The following is a 21,268-nucleotide window of genomic DNA, read 5'->3' as shown; positions in this document are numbered from 1 at the left end:
TAATTAATTTAAAAAAGAAAAAGACCCTCCAAAGAAGTCAAAACCCTTCACTTTTCAGACCCCCCCAAAAATTGCTAATGCATCTATATGTATAACTTTATTTGAAAAATCATTTTGTTTACATGAAGTGGAAGTGAGAGACTATGAGCTGTTTAGGGACAGACAGTATGCGCTAGTCATCAATATAAGGAACAGTGTGTGAAAGACTACACATACCCGCAGGTTTTTTTTCGGGTAAGGCAATCTTTCCATCTGCTATAGAATCAACAAGATCCTGAAATTCTGCAGGAACATCAGCTTGCTTCCAGCGCTCATTGTCTAGGAGGAGGCTGTTCAAAAGTAAAAAGAAAGGCAGATGAGCTTTAATGACATTCTCTTTAGTCAAAAGAAAGAAAGAAGATATCCAGCAAGTTGGCAGTACTCAATTCTGAACATCATGATAAACTGGACCCACTAACTAACAGAACTAATACCTTTCCAAAGTATCTTCTGTCTTTTAGCCTAGCCAAAAATAGCAAAGAAAACAATTTAGTCAAACTTGAGTGGGAAATCAAAATCAATGGAGAATCAACAGAAAGACTTCAATAAAAATAAATTTTATTTATTTTATATCCTGACCAGTTTCCCCTCCCTCCTCTCCCCCCACTCCCTCCACCCATCATCTGTCTACCTGCTATGCTCAACCCACTCCTCCGTTTCTGTTTAGAACGGGGCAGAGCTCACATGGGTATCAATAAAGCATGGCATATCAAGTTGCAGTAAGACTAAGTACCTCCCCTTGTATTAAGGCTAGATAGAAATAAATATTTTAACTCCCTCTGAAAGCCAAGAAATGTGATCGCACTTCTACACTCTGAGGAATTCTGCCTGTCAACCAGCCACATTTCCCTTTTTAAACATAACTGTTCTATAAAGGGTAGGAAGAGCAGAATGGACACAGCTACCTGAGCTTGGTCCGCCTCTCTTCATGAAACCTGTTCACAAACTTATTGGCTTGGCTCTGAAGGGCCCCCAACAATGACGTGCTCTTCCTCCCACAGATCTGCTCAGTGTCCATAATGAACGTCTCCATTAATCTCGAGAGTGCTATGAACTCCGTGGAATTTAACTTTTCAAGGAAACCATCCTAAGTTTTAAAAATATCACATCATGACAAGAGTTAGTGTAACACAAAATGTGTAGAGCTATAAAACCGACAGCTTAACAACTTTGATGTTATTTTTATTTTACTAATATGCTACTTATATCATAGTAGTTAGATTTATGATTAAATATAATTATTTAACTTTAACAGAAATTTTCTAATACTTTAGAAAACTAGAACATAAAAAGCTGAAGATGTCTAAAGTTGGTTGTCACTTTATAACACAGTAATTCAAATGAGTTCATGTTATCCTACATGGTTTTATGGTTTGTTTTTTTGTTTTTGACAGGGTTTCTCTGTAGCTTTGGAGCCTGTCCTGGCCTTGAACTCAGAGATCTGCCTGCCTCTGCCTGAGTGTTAGATTAAAGGCATGCACCACTATCACGTGGCTTCCTATATGCATTTTACAATATTGGAGTTCAATTCTATTGACACCTTATTTTTTGTTTTGTATATATGTAAAATAGCATATTAGACTCAAATTAATTAAGGTGTTATATTTTTAAATAAAATTTTAAAAAACATTATTTTGAAAAGAATGGCTTAGTGGTTTTCCATTTATTTTATTTAATTATTTGACATTTCAGTAGTTCCCTAAAAGACCACAGCAATAATACCATCAACTTTTCAAGAGCTAAAGCTAGTAACTGTGACAGAGCACAGGCAAAGACTATCTTGGATCTTTAAAGTCATACTTTGTGTAAACAGAAAATCTCCAAAACTTTATGAAAAAATACCTTTGCTCTTGACATAAGAAACTTGACAGCTCGATCGTGGCATATATCTGAAGCACTACACAATAATTCCTGGATGTTACTTGCTAATTTTCCTAGCTCCAAGTCAGTTAATCTCATGTCTTCACTGACTCTGAAAATGATAAAATGAGATTTAATCAGGCAACATGGCAAACCGTATTCTCCACAAGTGGTGTATCAAAGACGACGACAAAGAGCTCACATTTACGGGGAAAAAAATTCTGGACTATAGCAAATTTTTTGGAAGTTCTAATGGCTCCCAAGCTAGCATTCCCTAAGAATAGCTTTCTTTGCTATGGTAGCTCTAATTCTTAGCTCACACTCCGACTGGAAAGTATGCAGATACTAGAGCAGAAAAGCCATTGTTTTGGCTTAGATGCGAAGGGGCAGCTGTGGCAGGAGGGTGCAGGGAAGGACTGGGGGGAAGGGATGGTATTCTACAATAAGCGGGTTCTTTTGTAGACGGAAGTTGCTCCCCTGTCCAGTCCCACAGCTGTTCAGTCCAAAGAAACACACAGAGGCTTATATTAAAAACTGGCTGGCCTACTAGTCAGGCTTATTAACTAGCTCTTCAAACTTAAATTAACCCCTATTCTTATCTCTGTTGAGCCATGTGACTTGGTACCTTATTCAGTGAGGAATTTTCATCTTGCTTCCTCTGCGTCTGGCTAGTGACTGCAGGCTGAGCCTTTCCTCTTCCCAGAATTCTCCTGTTCTGGTCGACCTGCCTCTACTTCCTGCCTGACTATTGGCCAATCAGCATTTTATTAAACTAGTTTGAGTGACAAATCTTTACAGGGCCCCACAGCATTCTTCCTTCCTAAGATTATAATTTACTTAGTGGCTGAATATTTACTGAACTGAAGTGCTCAGCACTGGAAGGATAAATAGACTGCTGCCCTTGAGGAAGCTGTGTTAAACAGCTGTATTTATATTTTGAAGGGAAAAGCAAGATTTCCCTCTTTTTAAATAAAGAAGCATATTATAAAGGCTACAATTCTAAGGCAACAGTTCCGTTTGGTGTCATCATAAGCCAAGTTAGTGTACAGTGTCATTCACAACACTTCTGCCTCAATAACACAGTTTTCAAAGATACTACTAAGAGGCTCTGTTTATATTACTTAGAAGCAACTTACTACTCCAACTGGGTTTAGATACTAAATAAAATTATCATTTAGTACCCCTCAAAACTATACTACCACTACCCCTATTTACTAGTGCCTTAAACAATGCAGGGTCATAGCACTGAGGCACTCTCAGAGCAGCCTTGCTCAGCTACACTGAGGCAGATGGACCTCAGTAGTTTACCTACCCACAGCTGCAAAAGTAAGACTAAAATCCAGAAGTGGTCTCTATTTCATTAAGCTTCCTCTGGTCTATCACTTTTGGGGGTGTAGGTGGGAGGGGTGGCTAGTACATGGATACTGTGGATGCAAATAGAGCCAGAGAACAAGCTTTGGTCCTTCCTCAGGAGTCACTGACCTTGTGTATGAGACAAGCTCAGCAAGTAGGCTAGGCTGGCTGGCTAGGGAGCTCCAGTGACTTGCATGTCTCTGCCTCCCCAGCTCTGGGATTTCAAGAATGCACTACCACAACCAGCCTTTTTACCTGTGTTCTGGTATAAAACTCAAAGGCCTTTTACCTGACTACATAATCTCTCCAACACTCAAAACAATTATTTCTATATAGACAGTATGGTACTAATACCAACTCCAACAAAAATACTCACTTAAACTTAAAAGTTAAAATTTACTATTGAAATAAGGTCTTATCTTCTGCTAAAACTTGACATGTAAGGGAGTCACAGGAATTTAGACCTCTTGGCAATGCGCTACTAACTCACAAAAACATAGAAAATAGTAAATAAAAACAAGTTTTCAAATAATGCAATGGGATGATCAAAAGTACGAATTTTTAAAATCGTGTTTAATTAGCTCAGAAATGTGCCAGCCTGAAGTGTCTTCCCATGAGTATCTAATAGGCTTTCCCAATAAAGTCCTCAGCCTTTTTGCTTTATTTAGGAGAAAGCCATTTTGAGAAACTGCTCTCCTGACTACAGGCAACAGTAATTCTGCTTCACTTACGTGTTAGTTGTATTTTTTGGCTGTGCACTTACCATGATGTGAGGCCATTGTGTTCAGTAACTGTGTGCTGGTATGCATATATGCATATATGGGTGTATATATGTATGTAGCTACATTGTTTTTCCAATATACATTTGTTGCATGTACATCAAAGATATCAACAAGAGTTTAAATATTTATTTATTTATTATGTATACAATATTCTGTCTGTGTGTATGCCTGCATGCCAGAAGAGGGCACCAGACCTCATTACAGATGGCTCTGAGCCACCATGTGGTTGCTGGGAATTGAACTCAGGACCTTTGGAAGAGCAGGCAATGCTCTTAACCTCTGAACCATCTCTCCAGCCCTCAACAAGAGTTTAAGAGCTAAGTATTTAACTCAGTGGCAAGAGTTTCTGTTTGGTATGCATAAGACCCAGTATCAATCCATGGAACCACCGAAGGTGAGACAGTCACTATCACTAAAAATGGAAATAACCTCAATGAATGAATTTTACTTTGTGATGCTGTCATAAAATACAATTTTATACACAAATAAAAATAGATTCCCACTATAGGCAAATATCCCAAACATAATATTGAAGGAAAAGAAATCAGATAAACACAAAAATGTGATTCTACTATATATATATACATATACATATAAACTAAAGCAACAACCACACACACACAACATACATACACACAGATCACTAATGGTTTCAAGATGGAAATGGATTAGAGGAGGAGCAAGGGCAAGTACATTTTCCAGAGAGCAGATGCTGCTCCATTTCTTGACCTAACCGGTGATCTATGCTTTCATTTTGGAATAACTATTTGAGCTCAACATTTATAATTTGCCTACTTTCCCACATGTGCACTGTGCACCAATTTAAAAGTTTGAAGCAAAACGAAGTAGGGAGAACCAGCCGCCTGCCCCCTCCTGTCGCTGCCAGAGTGCCAACGAGATGATAAATGCTGCAACAGAAGGCACCTGAATGCAAACAAAGCTCCACAGTGCAGCAGGAGAGCTTCCCTCGCAGGGAAATATCTCCTAACTCTGAAATGTTTCAATAAATAAATAAATCATGTTATTATTTAAGATACAGAATTTTTGTTGCTGTTTTCTGAGACAGAGTCTCACTGTATCTCTGACTCTCCTGAAACTTGCTTTGAGGACCAGACTGACTTTGAACTCACAGAAATTCACCTGCCTCTGCTGCCCCACTCCCACCAGGTGCTGGCGCATCATTATGTCCAGTGAAGATACAGAATTTTAATACAGACTTTAATAGCAGTAATTACAAATAGTAAATATATGGATATTAGCCTGAACACAGAAAAAATTACAGCCATATACTAATGCAGTTCAATTACTGTTTTGGCAGAAGGAAAAATGTAAGAAACTGACCTCAAATAAAATGTGAGCTCCGTGAGCTCTGGACCACAGCTGATTTATGTGTTAACTAAGTCTTGTTATTCTTAATAGTTAAAGCACTTACAGGTTTTGTTTTGTTTTGTATTTTTTGATTCCATATATTACAGGGACACCTGAAATACTTAAATTAAGACTGTGGTCTACAGATTAGATTGGAATAATTTATTCCATCTACTGTTACAATCCACAGCTGGATTATGTAAAAGAATGTTCTGGTTTACCAACTACACACTCTAGTTTCTGGGCTACTGGGGCATCATGTCTGACTATTCACACAAAGGAAAAGAGGAGGGTGAAGAAGTAAAGAGAGGGAGACAGTATAGTTTAGTGTATGGTACACTGTTGAGAACTGGGCATTTCAGACGAATGATATGTTAGAGTGTTCATGCTATTATGGCAAACTTTCTGTAAACGTGAAGTAATTTCAAAACACATTTTTACAAGTGATGTTTAAAAAACAATGTGATTCACGAGGAAACTCATGCCTCTGAAAACCCCATGTGTGCGTTGAATGCACCTTTACTGTGTAAAACAGGGAAGCAGCAGAACAGAGAGTGCGCAGAGAAAAATTACCAGTGCTGTCCTGGACGTGGCTCCAGACACAGTGCTGTTTACTTCACATCATTCTCCTAAGCCTCCTGGGAATCAATTACCATTGCACTGAAATGAGGACGTCTTATTAAATAATTCAACAGTCCTAAAGTCCTGCAATGTCTCCATTATCTCCGAGGTTCTCCTCCATACCTTTCTACACATTTTCAAAATAAAGTATATGTTTCATAAATTAACATAGTTTCTCAAATTCCAAGACCAAAAGTACATTCTAAAACTAAATTCTCAATCTTACTGAAGGCATTAATAAAATGGCTCAAAGAGTCATTGTTCTCACGAAAGCCAGGATACTCACATAATATCTACGCCTCCCAGAGCAGCACACGCTGACGCCTGCTCCTTGCTGGATGAAGAATCAGTACACTCTGGTTCAGACACTGAATCGCTGCTGCAGGGCTCGCTATTTGGAGATGTGTTTCTCTGAGATGTAGTGTCAACTGTTGCAGGAGCTAGCTCACCCTCACCGAAAGCATCACTTATGAACAAGCCTTCGTGGGTCAAATAAGCCACCTCTGTGTCCAAGGAACTGTCCTTTGCAGCACTCCTCTGCTGGGCAACCTCCTCCAATTCTCTAGTCCTTTGGTTTTTGTCAAGAACCGAGAGAACAACACTGTGAATGATATTCAATGTTGCCTACAAAAAAGAACAGGACACATTTTAGAAAGATAAATTTAAATATCACAAAACTAAGAGTTACAAGAGTTAATTATGTGGCCACAATTCTGACCATCTATGACCACTAATGAATCAAAGTCCTATAACAAATGTTACAGTTTTTAATCAGTCTTGTGTTGCACAATAACAGTGGTTTGTGAAGACCAACTGCACAGGAGGGGCGGTTCACTGCAGCTCAGAAAGCAGTGCTCAGTCTAACTCATTTCTTACAGAAATGTCCCTTCAACACACTATGTATTTCACTACTTCTTGAACATGCTGTACCAGATATAACCTCTCCCAGAAACTTATCGGTAAGTATACAATAACTTACAATAACAATAACCCCATGCCTGTCCATCTCATTCCCTTGCTGGCTGACTACTTTAACAGCCAGCCCCTTTCTGTTTGAACAGAAAGACTGTTCTCAACCAACATTTTGTTCTCTACACAGAGTGCTCCTCCCCATGACCTTTGCACACTGCACAGATTGCTCCTCACTGTGACCTCTGCACACTGTCCTTCCCATCACTTGGGTTCTGGCACAAATGGCTTCCTCAAAGAGACTTTCCCTGACTCTCTACAACAGCTTTATCTCACTATGCAGCAGTGGCTGTTTTGTTATAAGTTTTTTGATTTGTTTTGCTTGTTTAAAAACATTTATTATCATCTAAAATTATCTTTTATTTACTTAAGTCTCTTTCAACTACATTGTTAGATCCACCTCAATATTATTATCCTAAACAATGGTATTTGAGATGGAGGAAATACTCAATAAACACTATAAGGTAGGTGAATGAAAAAGTTTATATAAATTAGAATCTTCATAAACTATTAAGACAAAAAGGGGCTTTGACATTCATGGTTGCAGATCTCATTATATATTGGTTCCTCTCTCAAGCATTTGATTTCTTTTTGGGGGTAGACATGACTCTAAGGAAGCAGACTCCAAGTTCAACTCTCCAAAATCAGCAGAGGCCTAGTGACTCCAGTGACCATGAGGACACATCAAAGACAGACTAAGGAAATGCAAGAAACTAAAACCCAGGCATAACGACATCATTCTGTACATAAAGGCTGACCTGCATTCAAACACATTTCAGCTCTACGAGTTCTGTCCGGAAAGATGACTGAATTTCAGAGATATTCCAGGCAACTGATATGTAAGCTTACCTTCACTCTCTGTAGGAAAACTGTAAACTTAGAGAAAATATCCTTTAATAGATCAATCCACTGGGGAAAATTCAACATTCTCATTTGATCTGCAAGCCTACAAAAATTTAAACAGAAATAAATGTCTCTGGACCAATATGGTGACATCTATAAGATGAAGGGAAGGATACTAAATATTACATAAAAATAAAGTGTCTTTTTTTTTTTTATTTTCAAGACAGGGTTTCTCTGTAGTTTTTGGTGCCTGTCCTGGAACTAGCTCTTGTAGACCAGGCTGGCCTCGAACTCAGAGATCCGTCTGCCTCTTCCTCCCGAGTGCTGGGATTAAAGGCGTGCGCCACCACCGCCCGGCAATAAAGTGTCTTTTATCTAGAGCCCTAACTAAAATCATAGATTCCTGAGCTAAAGAGGTCAATTACCAAATTCTGCCTGTTTAAACACCATTCTGACGGACTAATACAATCAAGTACACTGGTAAATAGTCCTTATCATACCTCAATCCCATGTGAGAATGTGTTGTGACCTCTGAAGAAAAAAATCATAGACTTACATACTGACATTAGCTAAAAGTAAGGATCTCTTGTGGAATAAAGACAGAAGGAAGGATAACAGAAGCACTTTTCCACCAGTTAGAAGTAGGGCAGCCTGACGGCATGGACTCTGGGCAGTATCGAAAGAGCTTGAAGCCCAGCTGCTTAATGCAACTGCTGGCTGCAGAGATCTGCCAAGTGACTGAGCCCTTCCCTGCTTCAGTTTTGTTTTGTTTCATTTTAACCTGGAGAGAAAGTATATATCTTATACAATTATAAACATTAAAGACATTGATAGAACATACCATCAGCAACATAGAGTACATTTAAGAAATGATGTCAGCCAATATTACTTTGATAGTTGCTATTAATTAATAACTTCCAATATGAAACAGGTTAATACAAAACAGAATCCCCTAATGAGATTTTATAGAACTAAACAAACCTATTACTCTGTAATTCCAGTAAATGCTGCTATAGCCATCAGTTTATTCAAAAAAAAAAAAAAAAAGGTCCCTGAACTGGACACCAGGAAGCTCTCTATTTAAGTTGAGAAATTCTAAAATTTCTTACAGAGTGTCTCAACTAGGGATTTTATTGCTGTGAGAGAACACCACTACCACAAACTCAGAGAAGAAAAGAATTTAATAGCCGGGCAGTGGTGGCGCACACCTTTAATCCCAGCACTCGGGAGGCAGAGGCAGACCAGCCTGGTCTACAGAACTAGTTTCAGGACAGGCTCCAAAGCCACAGAGAAACCCTGTCTTGAAAACCCAAAATAATAATAATAAAATAGAATAAAAAATAAATAAAAATAAAAGAATTTATTAAGCTTACAAATCTCAGGTCACACGCTATTGCTAAGAGAATTTAGGTGGGGAACTCAGGCAGGAACCTGGAGGCAGGAACTGATGCAGAGGCCAAGGAGTCCTGCTCAAAGGCTTGTTCTCTGTGGTTTGCTAGGTCTGCTTTCTTAAAGCACCAAGGATCCCAACTGGCACAGGGATGGCACCATCCCCAGTGAGCTGGGCCCTCTCACATTAGTCACGATGTAAGAAAATGTACTAAGGAACTGCCAATTAGCCAACCTTATGGAACTGAGAGACCCTTTCCCCAAATGATTCTAACTTGTATCAAGTTGGCAAAAAACTAGCCTGCACAAGAGCAAGAAAACAAGTCACTGCTTCCTGAGTTTTCTAAAAGTGCCCATGACTTGTCTCCCAGTAGCTCCTCCTTGACAAGAGGTGCTCCAACCAATTTTGAAACAGATGTGCCAAGGGATAGTGTGCAAATTGTAACACTCCACATTTCTGTTCTAGGAGTTTGGCCCAGAACCTTAAAAACCATCCATATCAGCATTTGTATATTTGACCAGGTAAGGCTTACATATGTAAATGAATGAGAAATTCAGTCATAAAATACTTATCACTATCCTCAAAAGATAGGCATTTCAAGATAAAAGCAAAGAAGTATGGACACAAACAATCCAAAATTAAATACTCAAAGTCCTCAAAGCCTACTATAAGTTTGACTATAGAGCTAAGTGATTTAAACTTAATACTTGCTACCCCCACTATAATACATGATTTTCAATATCTCCCACTTTGTATCAACCCTCTATTCCCCCTCTATACTCAACTCTGCCATGAAAAGTCAACCTGCAAGGACTGGCCAATGACAAGTCTTATAAAGACTAGAAAAAGCAAAGATAAAGCAGTCCACTCCTTATCTACAGCTTTATGCTTTTGTTATATTGCCCATATTCAAAACATGTAATACTAAATGGAAATATACTAAATAGAAAATTCCCAAAATACAGGAGTTTATCACCGTTGTGAGTAGTATGCTGATCGCTCCTCCCCTCCCCACGGTGAATTAGACTCATCCCTTTGTTCAATGTATCCATGTTGCATATACTACCTGCCCAATAATCATGTGTAACAATCTCAGCTAACAGACCAGCTATATAAGTATCAGTGCTTTTCTTCATGTATCCTTTATTTACTTAACAGTAGGTCCAAAGCGAGAGCAAGGACCTAAAGAAGACAGAGGGCAGGAACATCTGCAGACAGACTAATGCCTGTGCTGTGCAGCAAGGCTAGAAAGACCTAAGAAAAGACACAGTATAGATGAGGCTCCTGCCTGTGTTACAGGCCTTCACAGGAGCTCTAAATGCAGCTCCTGAGGATAAGGAGCTGTACCTAGCCCTCCCGTTCCCACCCCAAGATTCACCTCACGTGCTGTTTCCTCTACCCAAGGCTGCAGCTTTTGGTTAAGAACAGCACTATCTTTCCTCTGCATTTTGTTAACCGCTCATTTCTCTCTTACAAGTACTTCATTATCATGTATAACTTCTCACACCCTGACCCAAACCTCAGCCAACAATCAGTTTAGTCCTTTTAAAACGCTAATTCGCATGTCTCATCATCCCCATGACAAACACAAAGCTACACACGTGTTTATACTTACTTCACAACAACATCTGTGTCTATTTCTTCTATTTGTGAAACTTTATTAATCACACGCTGCAATTTAAGAAAAAAGGGCAATTTGGTCATTTGTTTCTAGAATTCCAACTACTTCATGTTTCACCTGTACATTAAAAAAGAACACGCTGGGTTGGGGGAGCTCAGTCAGTAAGGGGCTTGTCTAACTCCCAGAATCCATGTTAGAAAGCCAGTTGTGGCTGCACACCCTGCTACTGGACAGCTGGGGAGCCAGGAACAGGCAGAGCCTTGGGGCTCACTGGCCAGCCAAGCTCCAGGTTTAATAAGAGATGGTCTCAAAACACAAGGTGGATGTGTCCTAAAGGGTGCCAAAGGTTGTCCTCTGACCTCCACATGTGTACACACACATGCATGGATCACTCCGCATGCAACTGACGATGCTCACACATATACATGTGAATTAAAAGCAAAAGAACTGTGCTGTAGAGTTGTCTCAGTCGTTAAAAGCACTGGATCCTCACCCAGGTTCAAGTCCCAGCACCCACTTGGTGGCTCATAACCAGTTCCAGGGGATCCAATGCCTTTTTCTGGCTTCCTCAGACACCAGACATGTGCATAATGTACAGACATACAGGCAAGCAAAGCATTCCTATACATAAATATTTTTTATTTTTAATAAACAAAAACAAAAGAATTCCTTGACTACAATAGTCTTTTTTGTAAGTATAGTGTTAAGGGCCTCAATACAATAAACACCCACTCCAAGGAAACTCATACGAATTCTACAGCAAGTATAACACTTTCACACAGAGAGTGTTATCTGTTGAACTAGAACTCACTTAAAGAAACTGAACATTTAAAGAGCTTAGAATTCCATTCTGTGTCTAGTTAATACTCTTCCCAAGTCACTATCTTTAAAAGCTGATGTTTATTTTATGTATATCAATGTTTTCCTAAATGTGTCACATGCATGTAGTGCCTGCAGAGACCAGAAGAGGGTGCTAAAACCACTGAAACTGAAGTGAAATACAGTTGTGGGCCACCAAGAGGGTGTTCTTGAACCCTGATCCTGCAGCCAATGCTCTTAACTGCCAAGCGATCACTCCAGACACAAAAAGTTACTACTAATAGATTTCTAAAGTTTGATTCATTTTGCCTGTGTCTGAGTCATACATGTAGTGTATATTCATTATGTCTTTACCATTCATTTATGCAGCTATGAATAATTCATTCAGTTGCATTACAATACAGTATTTCATTGTATATATGCCATAATTCTGTTTATCAGTTCTATTTCTGACGAAACAATTTAGAATGTTCCTTTATCTATAACGGCAAATGGTGCTGCCATGTACACTCTATTGTACTGTGTTTGAATGAATTGACCTCAGTGTTCTGTTAGGTGAATACTTAAGAACAGAATTCTCTTTTGTAATGTATATATAGTTATCATTAATAAACACTGCCAACAATTTTCCACGATGGTTAGACCATTTAGAAAAACAGTGTTTCATCCAGTGTTTAAGTAAAAGAAAAAGCAATTACAGGTTTTGTGTATTTTACATAAACACTGAAAACTTATATATGTACATTCAACCTAATGGTGATTAAGCCTAATAAACACATGTAAAATTAAGTTAAAACAATCAAAACAAAGAGTGGGGAAACTATACATGGTAGAGTTGGGATTTCAGCTCTGAACATGTCTAACATAAAGCCTGGATTCAATCCCCAACAAAAGGGGTAAAATCTAAAAGATTTTAGACTGTTACTTTCTAAGCAGGGCAAAAGGAAGATAACACTTAAACACTTAGAGTGGGGACTATAAATTAGTAAAATGTTTTCAACAACAATGCAGTTTTATGTATTAAACAACTTAAAAAATATTCTTCCCTCTCTACCAGCAATTCTGCTTTCAGACATCAGCCTAAGAAAACCACCTTTTTGTTGTTTCTCTGTCTGTGTGCATGTATGAATGCACATGTGTGTGAATCTAGGTGTGCCTGCTGAGACCATCTCCGCTGTTGGCCTGCAGCTCATTTATTAGGATGGACTGGCTGGCCAGGCAGCCCCAGGCTCTTCTTGTCTCTGTCTCCCCAGAAATGGGGTTACAAGTGCACACTTGTGTGCAGTATTTTCAAAAAGGTTCTGAGGATCAAGGTAGGTTCTCTGGCTATACCATCCTCTCAATCCCTTTAAAACCAACAAACAAAACTTAAATATTAAAGATAATTTATCCCCAAGAGATCTGTCAGTTTTATTTATAGTATCAAATTCGAACCTTAAATATTCCACATTGAAAGAGAGACAAAACAGGTCTGACCAACAAGATGTTGGTTCAATTTACAGAACCATAGAATTGAAATCTCAGAAGGTTTGCAGAATAGTGTGAACAAATACTATGTGGTTCTAACATCTGTACAAAATCGTAAGAAGCCCAGAATATTCATACGTAGAAAATCCTTAATGCAGTGTTAAAACTTGGCTGGTAGGGTATGCTTCTCTTATTTTTCCATGTATACAACTTTAAAGAAAATGATGACATATTACTACTATACTGCATATCTTACACATTACTAGGTGACATAAAAAATACACTTCACAGGGTTTGATATGTCAAATAAAATATTACAATACCTCTTTAATGATATTCTTTGCCGTAATAATCATTTCTTCACCATAGATTTCTAAGAAATTAAGTTTTCTTTGTTTCAAAAGTCCAAATACAAGAGATACTAATCTTTCCTATTAACATAAAACAAAGATACATAATTTTACATTTGAAATTTAATTTAAACATAGAAGCATTTATCGAAAGGGTTGTGTCAGAGCCTCAGCTCTCTGCCCACACAGTGTGGTGTGCCTAGAAGGATGAGGCTCCCCCTCCCACAGCAATCTTGCCATCAGATTTTTGGAGTCCGTGATCTTCAACAGGTGATCCCTATTCTACCACAATGGATGAAATGAAGCTGGCTGAAGGACAGACAATACTAACAGGTCTTCTGTCCTCATTTCTACAGTTAGAGAATAGCCACAAACACTTATAACCATTCCACAAGACTGGAGTGACAATCTGCACTCTGAGTGGGACACCAGCCACTAATACACACACCTCTTTCAGTCACTATGAGTCAGGGTCTTTAGATTCTTTCTCCTTCCTGATGGTTCTAGGCAATGATCTGCACTGCAAAATTACCAGTCAGTAAAGCCTGGGCATGATATATGTACAAATACATGCAAATCAAATATGTTCAAAACAGGTGATCAGTAAATTTGGATGATTACCATCTTATCACATAACCATCACGTTTTACAGAGATAAACCCCAGTGAATACATGCCCATGGGATATAAATTAAGCCATTCATCCTGTATCTCTATTTTGAATTTGGTTTGTAACCTTTAAAGACCTCATTTCAACTCCTTTTTCTAAGTTGACCATGACACTATTCCACTCTCCCCTTCACAGGATACTAAGCATTTATGATGCTTATTAAAGACACATGGCTAGCACAGGGCCTCAAAAACCTGACAGATATGGAAATCTGAGGTAACTTTGCTCACTGTCACTTAGACAAATGGAATGTGTTCTAAGCTGAAGCTGTGAAGGAAGCAAGGACAATTGGATTGCACAGTTCAGGCACATACCTCTTCTAAAACGTGACATTCACCATCCAGTGGTCTATTTAAGTCACTATGAGAGTAAGTAGAAAATTCTGCAATCATCATTTTATCAATCAGCTTTTCTAATTCACAAAGTTGTGACCCCAAATGCCTATCAAAAGAAGAGAAAAACATTTTATATATATACACACAATACATAACTTAAAGCCATACATTCACTCCACTTTTAGGAGAACAGACAAAGCTTTTCTGGCTGACAGTACTTACTCAACAACACAACGTTTTATTAAAATGGAGCCCTTTAATGAGCAAAAATCACTGTCATAACGTCCCCTAAGCTCCAGAATTCTACCTCTATTAGTTTTTAACCTTTAAACACTAAACAGTTAAAACGTTGTAGAAACCCTTACTGGATACATTTTACGACTGCTTTTTATAGATAAACTATCAGTTGTTCAAATTCCTTATCATTAACATTTATTGAGTATCAGTGGTAGTGGCTCCCTAATCCTTCAGTCAGCAAACTCAAGTCCCTAATACTTGGCAGCTCTACTCTTTTAATCAACTAATCTAAATGGCCATGGGGACAGAATGACTCAACTCAACCTGTCATGATAAATTAGAGTTACTCTTCTTCAGCCCTCAGGTCACTAAATTCGAAAGCATTAGTGGCTAGAGAGATGGGGGTGGGGGGCTACTAGTACTTAAAGCATTTGCTGTTCTTGTAGAAGACATGAGTTCAGTTCCCTGAACCTACATGGACCAGCTATAATTCCAGTTCTAGGTGGGTTGCAAGTTCCAGGACAGTGAGGACAAGACCCATCTATCTAAATAAACAAATAATAAATGTCTGATAATAAATTATTAATTTAATATATAAATATAATAAATTATCTTTGGAGATAATTTTTAACATTTTAAACTTAATTTTACATTAAATATAAATTTAATACAACTACTTCTAATACATACACTGCATTTACTTGAAAAAGAGGACCTCAGAGTGTCATCAGCTATCTTTATGAAGACAGGTGGCAAAAGTGCAGTTTTCAAAATTAGTTAAAACAGTTACAACTTTTAGGACAATAATATTCTATCATAAACAGTTTAGGGTAAGAAGTAGTGGTGATAATTTTGAAACAAACATGACAAAATAAGAGGTTAAGTTGTACTTTGCAATATGAAAATATTTCTTATAGTTAGTAAGAGGATTAATAAACCTCATAAACAGCGCCAACATCTCGTACCAGCACAAACTGAAACACTGCCAGAACCTAACAAAACTACTCAAGCAATTTCCCTTTGATCTAGGAATCCACTTTTTAGAACTGGAATCACAACTGTGCTGGCAAAAGTTAAAAGTACTAATCATACACACATACAGACATGCAGGCATGCTACAGACAGACTGGGGCACTGCTGTAGCTCAGGAAGTGGAAGTCAGGCATGGTGGCACACCTATCTCCCCCAGCAGTCAGGAGGCTCCGGCAAGGGAACTGAGCATTACGTTGAGATCATATCTCAAAAAAAGGAAAATGGAAATAATCCAAATACTGACAAATGAGATCTAACCGGATAAATCACAATATGGTCTTAACCAAGGACTGTACACTTCATCATGTTCAACTATACATTTTGCAGAATATTATTACAATTGTTAGCCATTGTTTATTTCTGAGTGTGCCTAACCTGATCACAGGCATGGGGGGGGGGGTTCACAGGGTTTGGTACTATCTGTGCTTTAGACATCTACTGACAGTCTTGGAGTACTCCCACAGATAAGTGGGGGGGGGGAGAGTTCTGAGAGCATTTTGTGTGCTAAAAACAAATGAGAAAAGGTGTCTAAGAATCACATTTTCAGCCTGGTCAAGGGAGATAATAAAATTGCAGAAGGAACACACTATAGGCACCCATGCAAATGGGCAGTATCAGCAGAGGACTCAGTTTCTTCTGAGGTATACCTCAGTAGTGGAGTGAGTACTTAGCGTACATGAGGCCCTGGGCTCGATCTTAACACCAACAAATAAATTAAAATTATGTAAAATAATTCAAAAGGCAAATTATTTTCTAGTTCTATCCTCTACAAAAGCATAGGAACAACCAAACCAGTAGCTCGGATTTCAATCAATCCCCCACTACAAGAGGCTCCTGCACTGGTGAGAGCGAGCTCTGCAGGTAAACGCACTTGCCACACTAGTGAAATGACCTCAATTCAATCCCTTGAACCCACAGTGTGCATCGGTAATCTCAACGCCCTCCAGCTAGACATAAGGTGGAAGACGGCTCGATGCTCAGAGCTCTGGGCTAACTAACCAGGAATACACAGCACAATAGAAACAAGACCTCGTCTCAACAAGGTAGAAAGACTAAGTCCTAAAAGTTACAGGCATGTGCACATGCACACACGCTTGCACAGTAATAATAAAACTAAAATTTCTTTATAAAAGGACAAATCCCTAAAGAAATGACAGCATACCATCCAGGCTAGGAAATGTGTAAACATGAGGGTCCTATCACACACACACACACACACACACACACACACACACACACACACACAAATGCAGGCTATCAAGTTATTCCTCACGGACTCATTAAAAGGACTCAAGAATGAACTGGTAGAATCGCCAATAAAACATCCAATTGGAATATCTACAAAAATAAAAACACCAAAGGCTTTTTTAAAAAAGACTTTAAAAATATCAAATGCATATAAATCTAAATCCATGTACTCAATGTAAGAACTTTTTAAAGAACAGCTTAGCAGTTACCTTTGGGAGATGCTGGGTTCTCAATTTATATTTCAAAAACTGCTAGCTAAAGACAAATTATCCAGAGTCCACTCCACCGTTCCTTACAGGAGCTGCTTCAGATTAGCCAGATGTGGCTGACTACCAAGCAGGTCAGGGATCAGAGGTGTCTCCCTACACCCACATATGAGGGAAAATAAAAAATCCCTTCGCACTGTCTGACTCCTCTAAAGCTTAAGTCCTAATAGCCTGCTGCTGATCAGAAGCCATACCAGCAACCTAAGTTTGAACACATACTTTGTATGTTGCAATGTAGTGTGTACTGTAAAACATGTAGGAAGCATGAAAGTTTTTTCTTCCCTCTCACAAGCTCTCATGCATGCTACAGACAAGGCCTTTAGGTGTGAGCTGTCTCCCCACCTACCGTTTTGCTTTTTCTTTTGAGACAGTTGCTCACTAATTTGTCTAAACTGGCTTTAACCTGCTCTGTAACCCTGCTGAAAGAGTCCTTCTCACTGAGACAAGCGACGACCTGGAGAGATGACTGTCACACAGGTAAGCAGCTGCTCTCAGTACTTGGCCCCACCACAGCAACAGGAAACGACAGCCTGGGGTGTAGGCATCTTGCGCATTTAATGCTACAATCTTAGTGCTTGTTCACATCTCTCTACTGTGAAGGGTGCCATGTACAGTAATGTACTACCAGGCAAATTTTGACACAGTTTACTTTTTCTAATAGGTTTGTGATACCTATTTTTCTAATAGCTTTATGATAGGAAATAATAAAAATAGACTACTGTCTACATATATTTTATACATTTGTGACATACTTTTTTTTAAATTTAGAAAATTTTTTAGGCTATACTGTATCAGACTTTCTTACTGTCACAATTCCAAATTTGTTTTCAAAAAAAATTGTTAATGGGGGGGGTCTCTTTACAGGAATAGACTCTAGTGGAACTGATCAGGGCGCTGAGAGGGACAACTGCATACATGCTCACTAACTTACACACTGCTCCATATTCAGCGCTCCTGTAAGAAAATCCAACCAACCTCCAATTACAGAAAACACAGATGGAAGGAGACTATGTGAAACATGAAGTTGCAGTTCTCAATGAATACTTTCAGAAGAAAAAAAATAAAAAGAATAAAGCTATATATCAAAAGGTGTTTGGAACATATAAGTCAATCACATATTAGCTGGACAATTATATTCTGCAGATAATATTTGGGCAGTTATATATTACAACAAAGAAACAGCCCTGGCCGTTCTGGAACTAGCTCTGTAGACCAGGGTGGCCTTGAACTCACAGAGATCTGCTTGCTTCTGCCTCCTGAGAGCTAGGATTAAAGATGTGAGCCACCACTGCCTGGCCTCAGACAATCTTAAATAACTTGAGCTGCTTCATTTTTATGTACCTTAATTCAGATTAAAAGGAGCAGATATAAACTTTAATGTTAGCAAATAATATTTGTTATGCATAAAAATACACATACAAAGATTTGCCTAAGCAATTCATTTAACAAGCATGTAGCCTAGGGCTAGACATGGTGGCACACTGGGGAATCAGAGGCAGACAGATCTTTTTGAATTCATGGCCAACCTGATCTACATAGTCAGTTCCAGGCCAATGTGCGCTATCTTGAGAGCATGTCTCAGAATAAATAAATAAAAGTGTGCAGCTTAACAAACAATGTCTTTATGGAGTGGTGACATACCTACTAAAATAGAATACTGTGTTGGCTGATCTTGGCTGTCAACTTCATCTGAGCATAACAATGAGATGTTCTTGACTGGATCATTTGAGATGATCCACCCTAAATCTGGGCCATACCTTCTGGAGGAGCTCCATATAAGAAAGAAGCCTTTTTGCCTTTTGCCTACTTGCCCTCACTCTCTCTGGCAAGTTCATCCATCCTGCTGAGACAGAACCCCTCCACCTGTAAGAACTCACTTTTTCAGGGTCCCAACACTGGCTGACCAAAGACGAGCAGCTTCAGCTCCAGACGGGGACTGGATGGACACTGAACCTGACTCAAAGAAAGCTACAACCTATAGAAACCTCACTAATAAACGCCCCTCACTATATGTGAGTGTGTGTGTGTTTAGTCTACGAGTTCTATTCCTTTAGAGAGCTGTGAACAATAGAAGGACTTAAAAAAAAAGGAAGAAGAAACCTGTAATACCACTTCTGAAAAACCACTATATACCTAACTAAAGTAAATTGTAACAATGACAACACTTCCTACATGGCTAAATTTATACATTAATTTGGATCTTCTGCTAAGATGCTCAATACAGTGACCTTTGTGTTCCATGTATCAGAGAAACTTGTACATTAATACAGTCTACAGAAGTTTTCACTTTATCAAACAGCAAAATCTCCTGGCTTAGCTCAAAGCATAAAATACGATGTTTTCTTATTCTAATGTTTGGAAACCAAATTACAGATTATATAGGATTATAGGATCAAATAATATGCTGACTATCTTGACGAAATCAATAAAATAAATTCCTTAAATGAAATCAGAAAGTAGATTCTTATCAATTAAACCACAGAATGCTGAAATCCATCATTAAATCTGGATGCTGTTCATCTCTTAGATAAGGGAGGGAGAGAGAGATGGAGGGAGGAAGGAAGGGAGGGAGGAAGGAAGGGAGGGAGGGAGGGAGGGAGGGAGGGAGGGAGGGAGGGAAGGAAGGAAGGAAGGAAGGAAGGAAGGAAGACTGGCTGGCTTACAACTAGAAAACAAACTAATTTCATTCATTCTTATCTGAAAATTAATTACTCTGATAGTTCCTTGTTCAGTAAAACTGGCACAATTGTCTATAACTTCAGCATCTACATCATTATAAAATCAGTTTGGTGTCCAGAGTTATCTGATGGGCAGAAAGATGCTCATTCAAATGTATTAACAAGCTCCAAGCTATGAGATGTCTGACTCTCCCTTCTACTGTTTTGTAACTAGCTTTATGACCTGAAACAAATTATTTAAGGCTGACTATACCTCACTTGCAGTATCTGTGGAAATACGATAGCACATCACATCTCATAGCTTCTGTACAGGAAAGCCAATCAGCTCGTCTATTACATGCACCATACTAGGTTTAAAGTACTAATGAACTCAATAATGTTCTGTTTCTACAAAACTTTACAATAAAAAAAAAGCAAACACAGCCCTAGATTTCAAAGTAATTAAAGCCTTACTGTAAAAAGGAAGAAAAAGAAAAGCTGGGGCCTATCAATATTAAATGTATTCTCAGGGCCATACTGAGACTTTTACAGTGTATCTATGTAAGAATTTGAATACTGTTAACTTTAACAATACCATTAAATTAATAATATAGCAAAATTATATGTATTATTTCAATGACTATGTTTATTGCTAAGAGTAGAATTTCTTTTCATGTGTGACAGTAAAAATATATGTATTATAATTAAAATTGGCCAGTATCATAATAATTTAAAACAGTAAAAACCATTATTTTTTAATTACAAAAACCAATAAACATATAAAATAATCATTGTAGGAATTAGGTGTTGAAATAAGGAGCGGCGGGGCTGCGTCCCCAGCACCCCAGCTGCCTGGCTAGCTTATGCCCAAAATAACAACACACAAACTGTATTCATTTAAAGACTGCTTGGCCCATTTCTATCTAGCCTCTTCTAGGCTAATTCTCACATATTAATTTAGCCCATTTCTAATAATGTGTGTAAGTACCCCAAGGTGCGCTTACTGGGAAGATGCTAGCCTACGTCCATCCTGGGTCTGAGCTTCATGCGTCTGCCTCAGAGTGCAGAGCGCAGAGCTATCGCGTCTACCCGGGAGAGCTGAGCATGGCGTCTCTGCTCCAGAGAGCAGAGCTGTAGGGTCTGAGCTCACTTCCTCTTCCTCCCAGCATTCCATTCTGTTTACTCCTCCCATCTTCCTCCTGTTTACTCCTCCCACCTATGTTTTAACCTATCAGGGCAAGCAGTTTCTTTATTTAATTAACCAATGAAATCAACAGATTGATATATGACACTCCCACATCAATTAGGCATGAGTCAAAATTTCCACCTGAATAAATTACTC

The 21,268-nt window shown here is 38.6% G+C and overlaps 1 protein-coding gene across 3 annotated transcripts in view; it reads right to left on the bottom strand.

Moving 5' to 3' along the window:
* The window catches only part of Vps54 (VPS54 subunit of GARP complex), a 77,595-nt gene that overhangs the window by 20,649 nt on the left and 35,678 nt on the right, over positions 1-21,268 (bottom strand). For all 3 annotated transcript variants that reach the window (XM_050141119.1, XM_050141117.1, XM_050141118.1), the window contains exons 8-15: positions 14,466-14,592; positions 13,456-13,563; positions 10,841-10,896; positions 7,842-7,938; positions 6,310-6,647; positions 1,882-2,011; positions 945-1,126; positions 217-329 (exon numbers count right to left, since the gene is read on the bottom strand). In XM_050141119.1, the coding sequence (XP_049997076.1) occupies positions 217-329; positions 945-1,126; positions 1,882-2,011; positions 6,310-6,647; positions 7,842-7,938; positions 10,841-10,896; positions 13,456-13,563; positions 14,466-14,592 (1,151 nt within the window). The remainder of the gene's footprint in view (positions 1-216; positions 330-944; positions 1,127-1,881; positions 2,012-6,309; positions 6,648-7,841; positions 7,939-10,840; positions 10,897-13,455; positions 13,564-14,465; positions 14,593-21,268) is intronic.

The sequence above is a fragment of the Alexandromys fortis genome, unplaced genomic scaffold (assembly GCF_014885135.2).
Source record: "Alexandromys fortis isolate MF-2015 unplaced genomic scaffold, M_Fortis_MF-2015_v1.1 scaffold_7, whole genome shotgun sequence".
Lineage (NCBI taxonomy): Eukaryota > Metazoa > Chordata > Mammalia > Rodentia > Cricetidae > Alexandromys > Alexandromys fortis.
The sequence above is the reverse complement of the archived record's forward strand: the minus strand, read 5'-3'. Positions and strand labels throughout refer to the sequence as shown.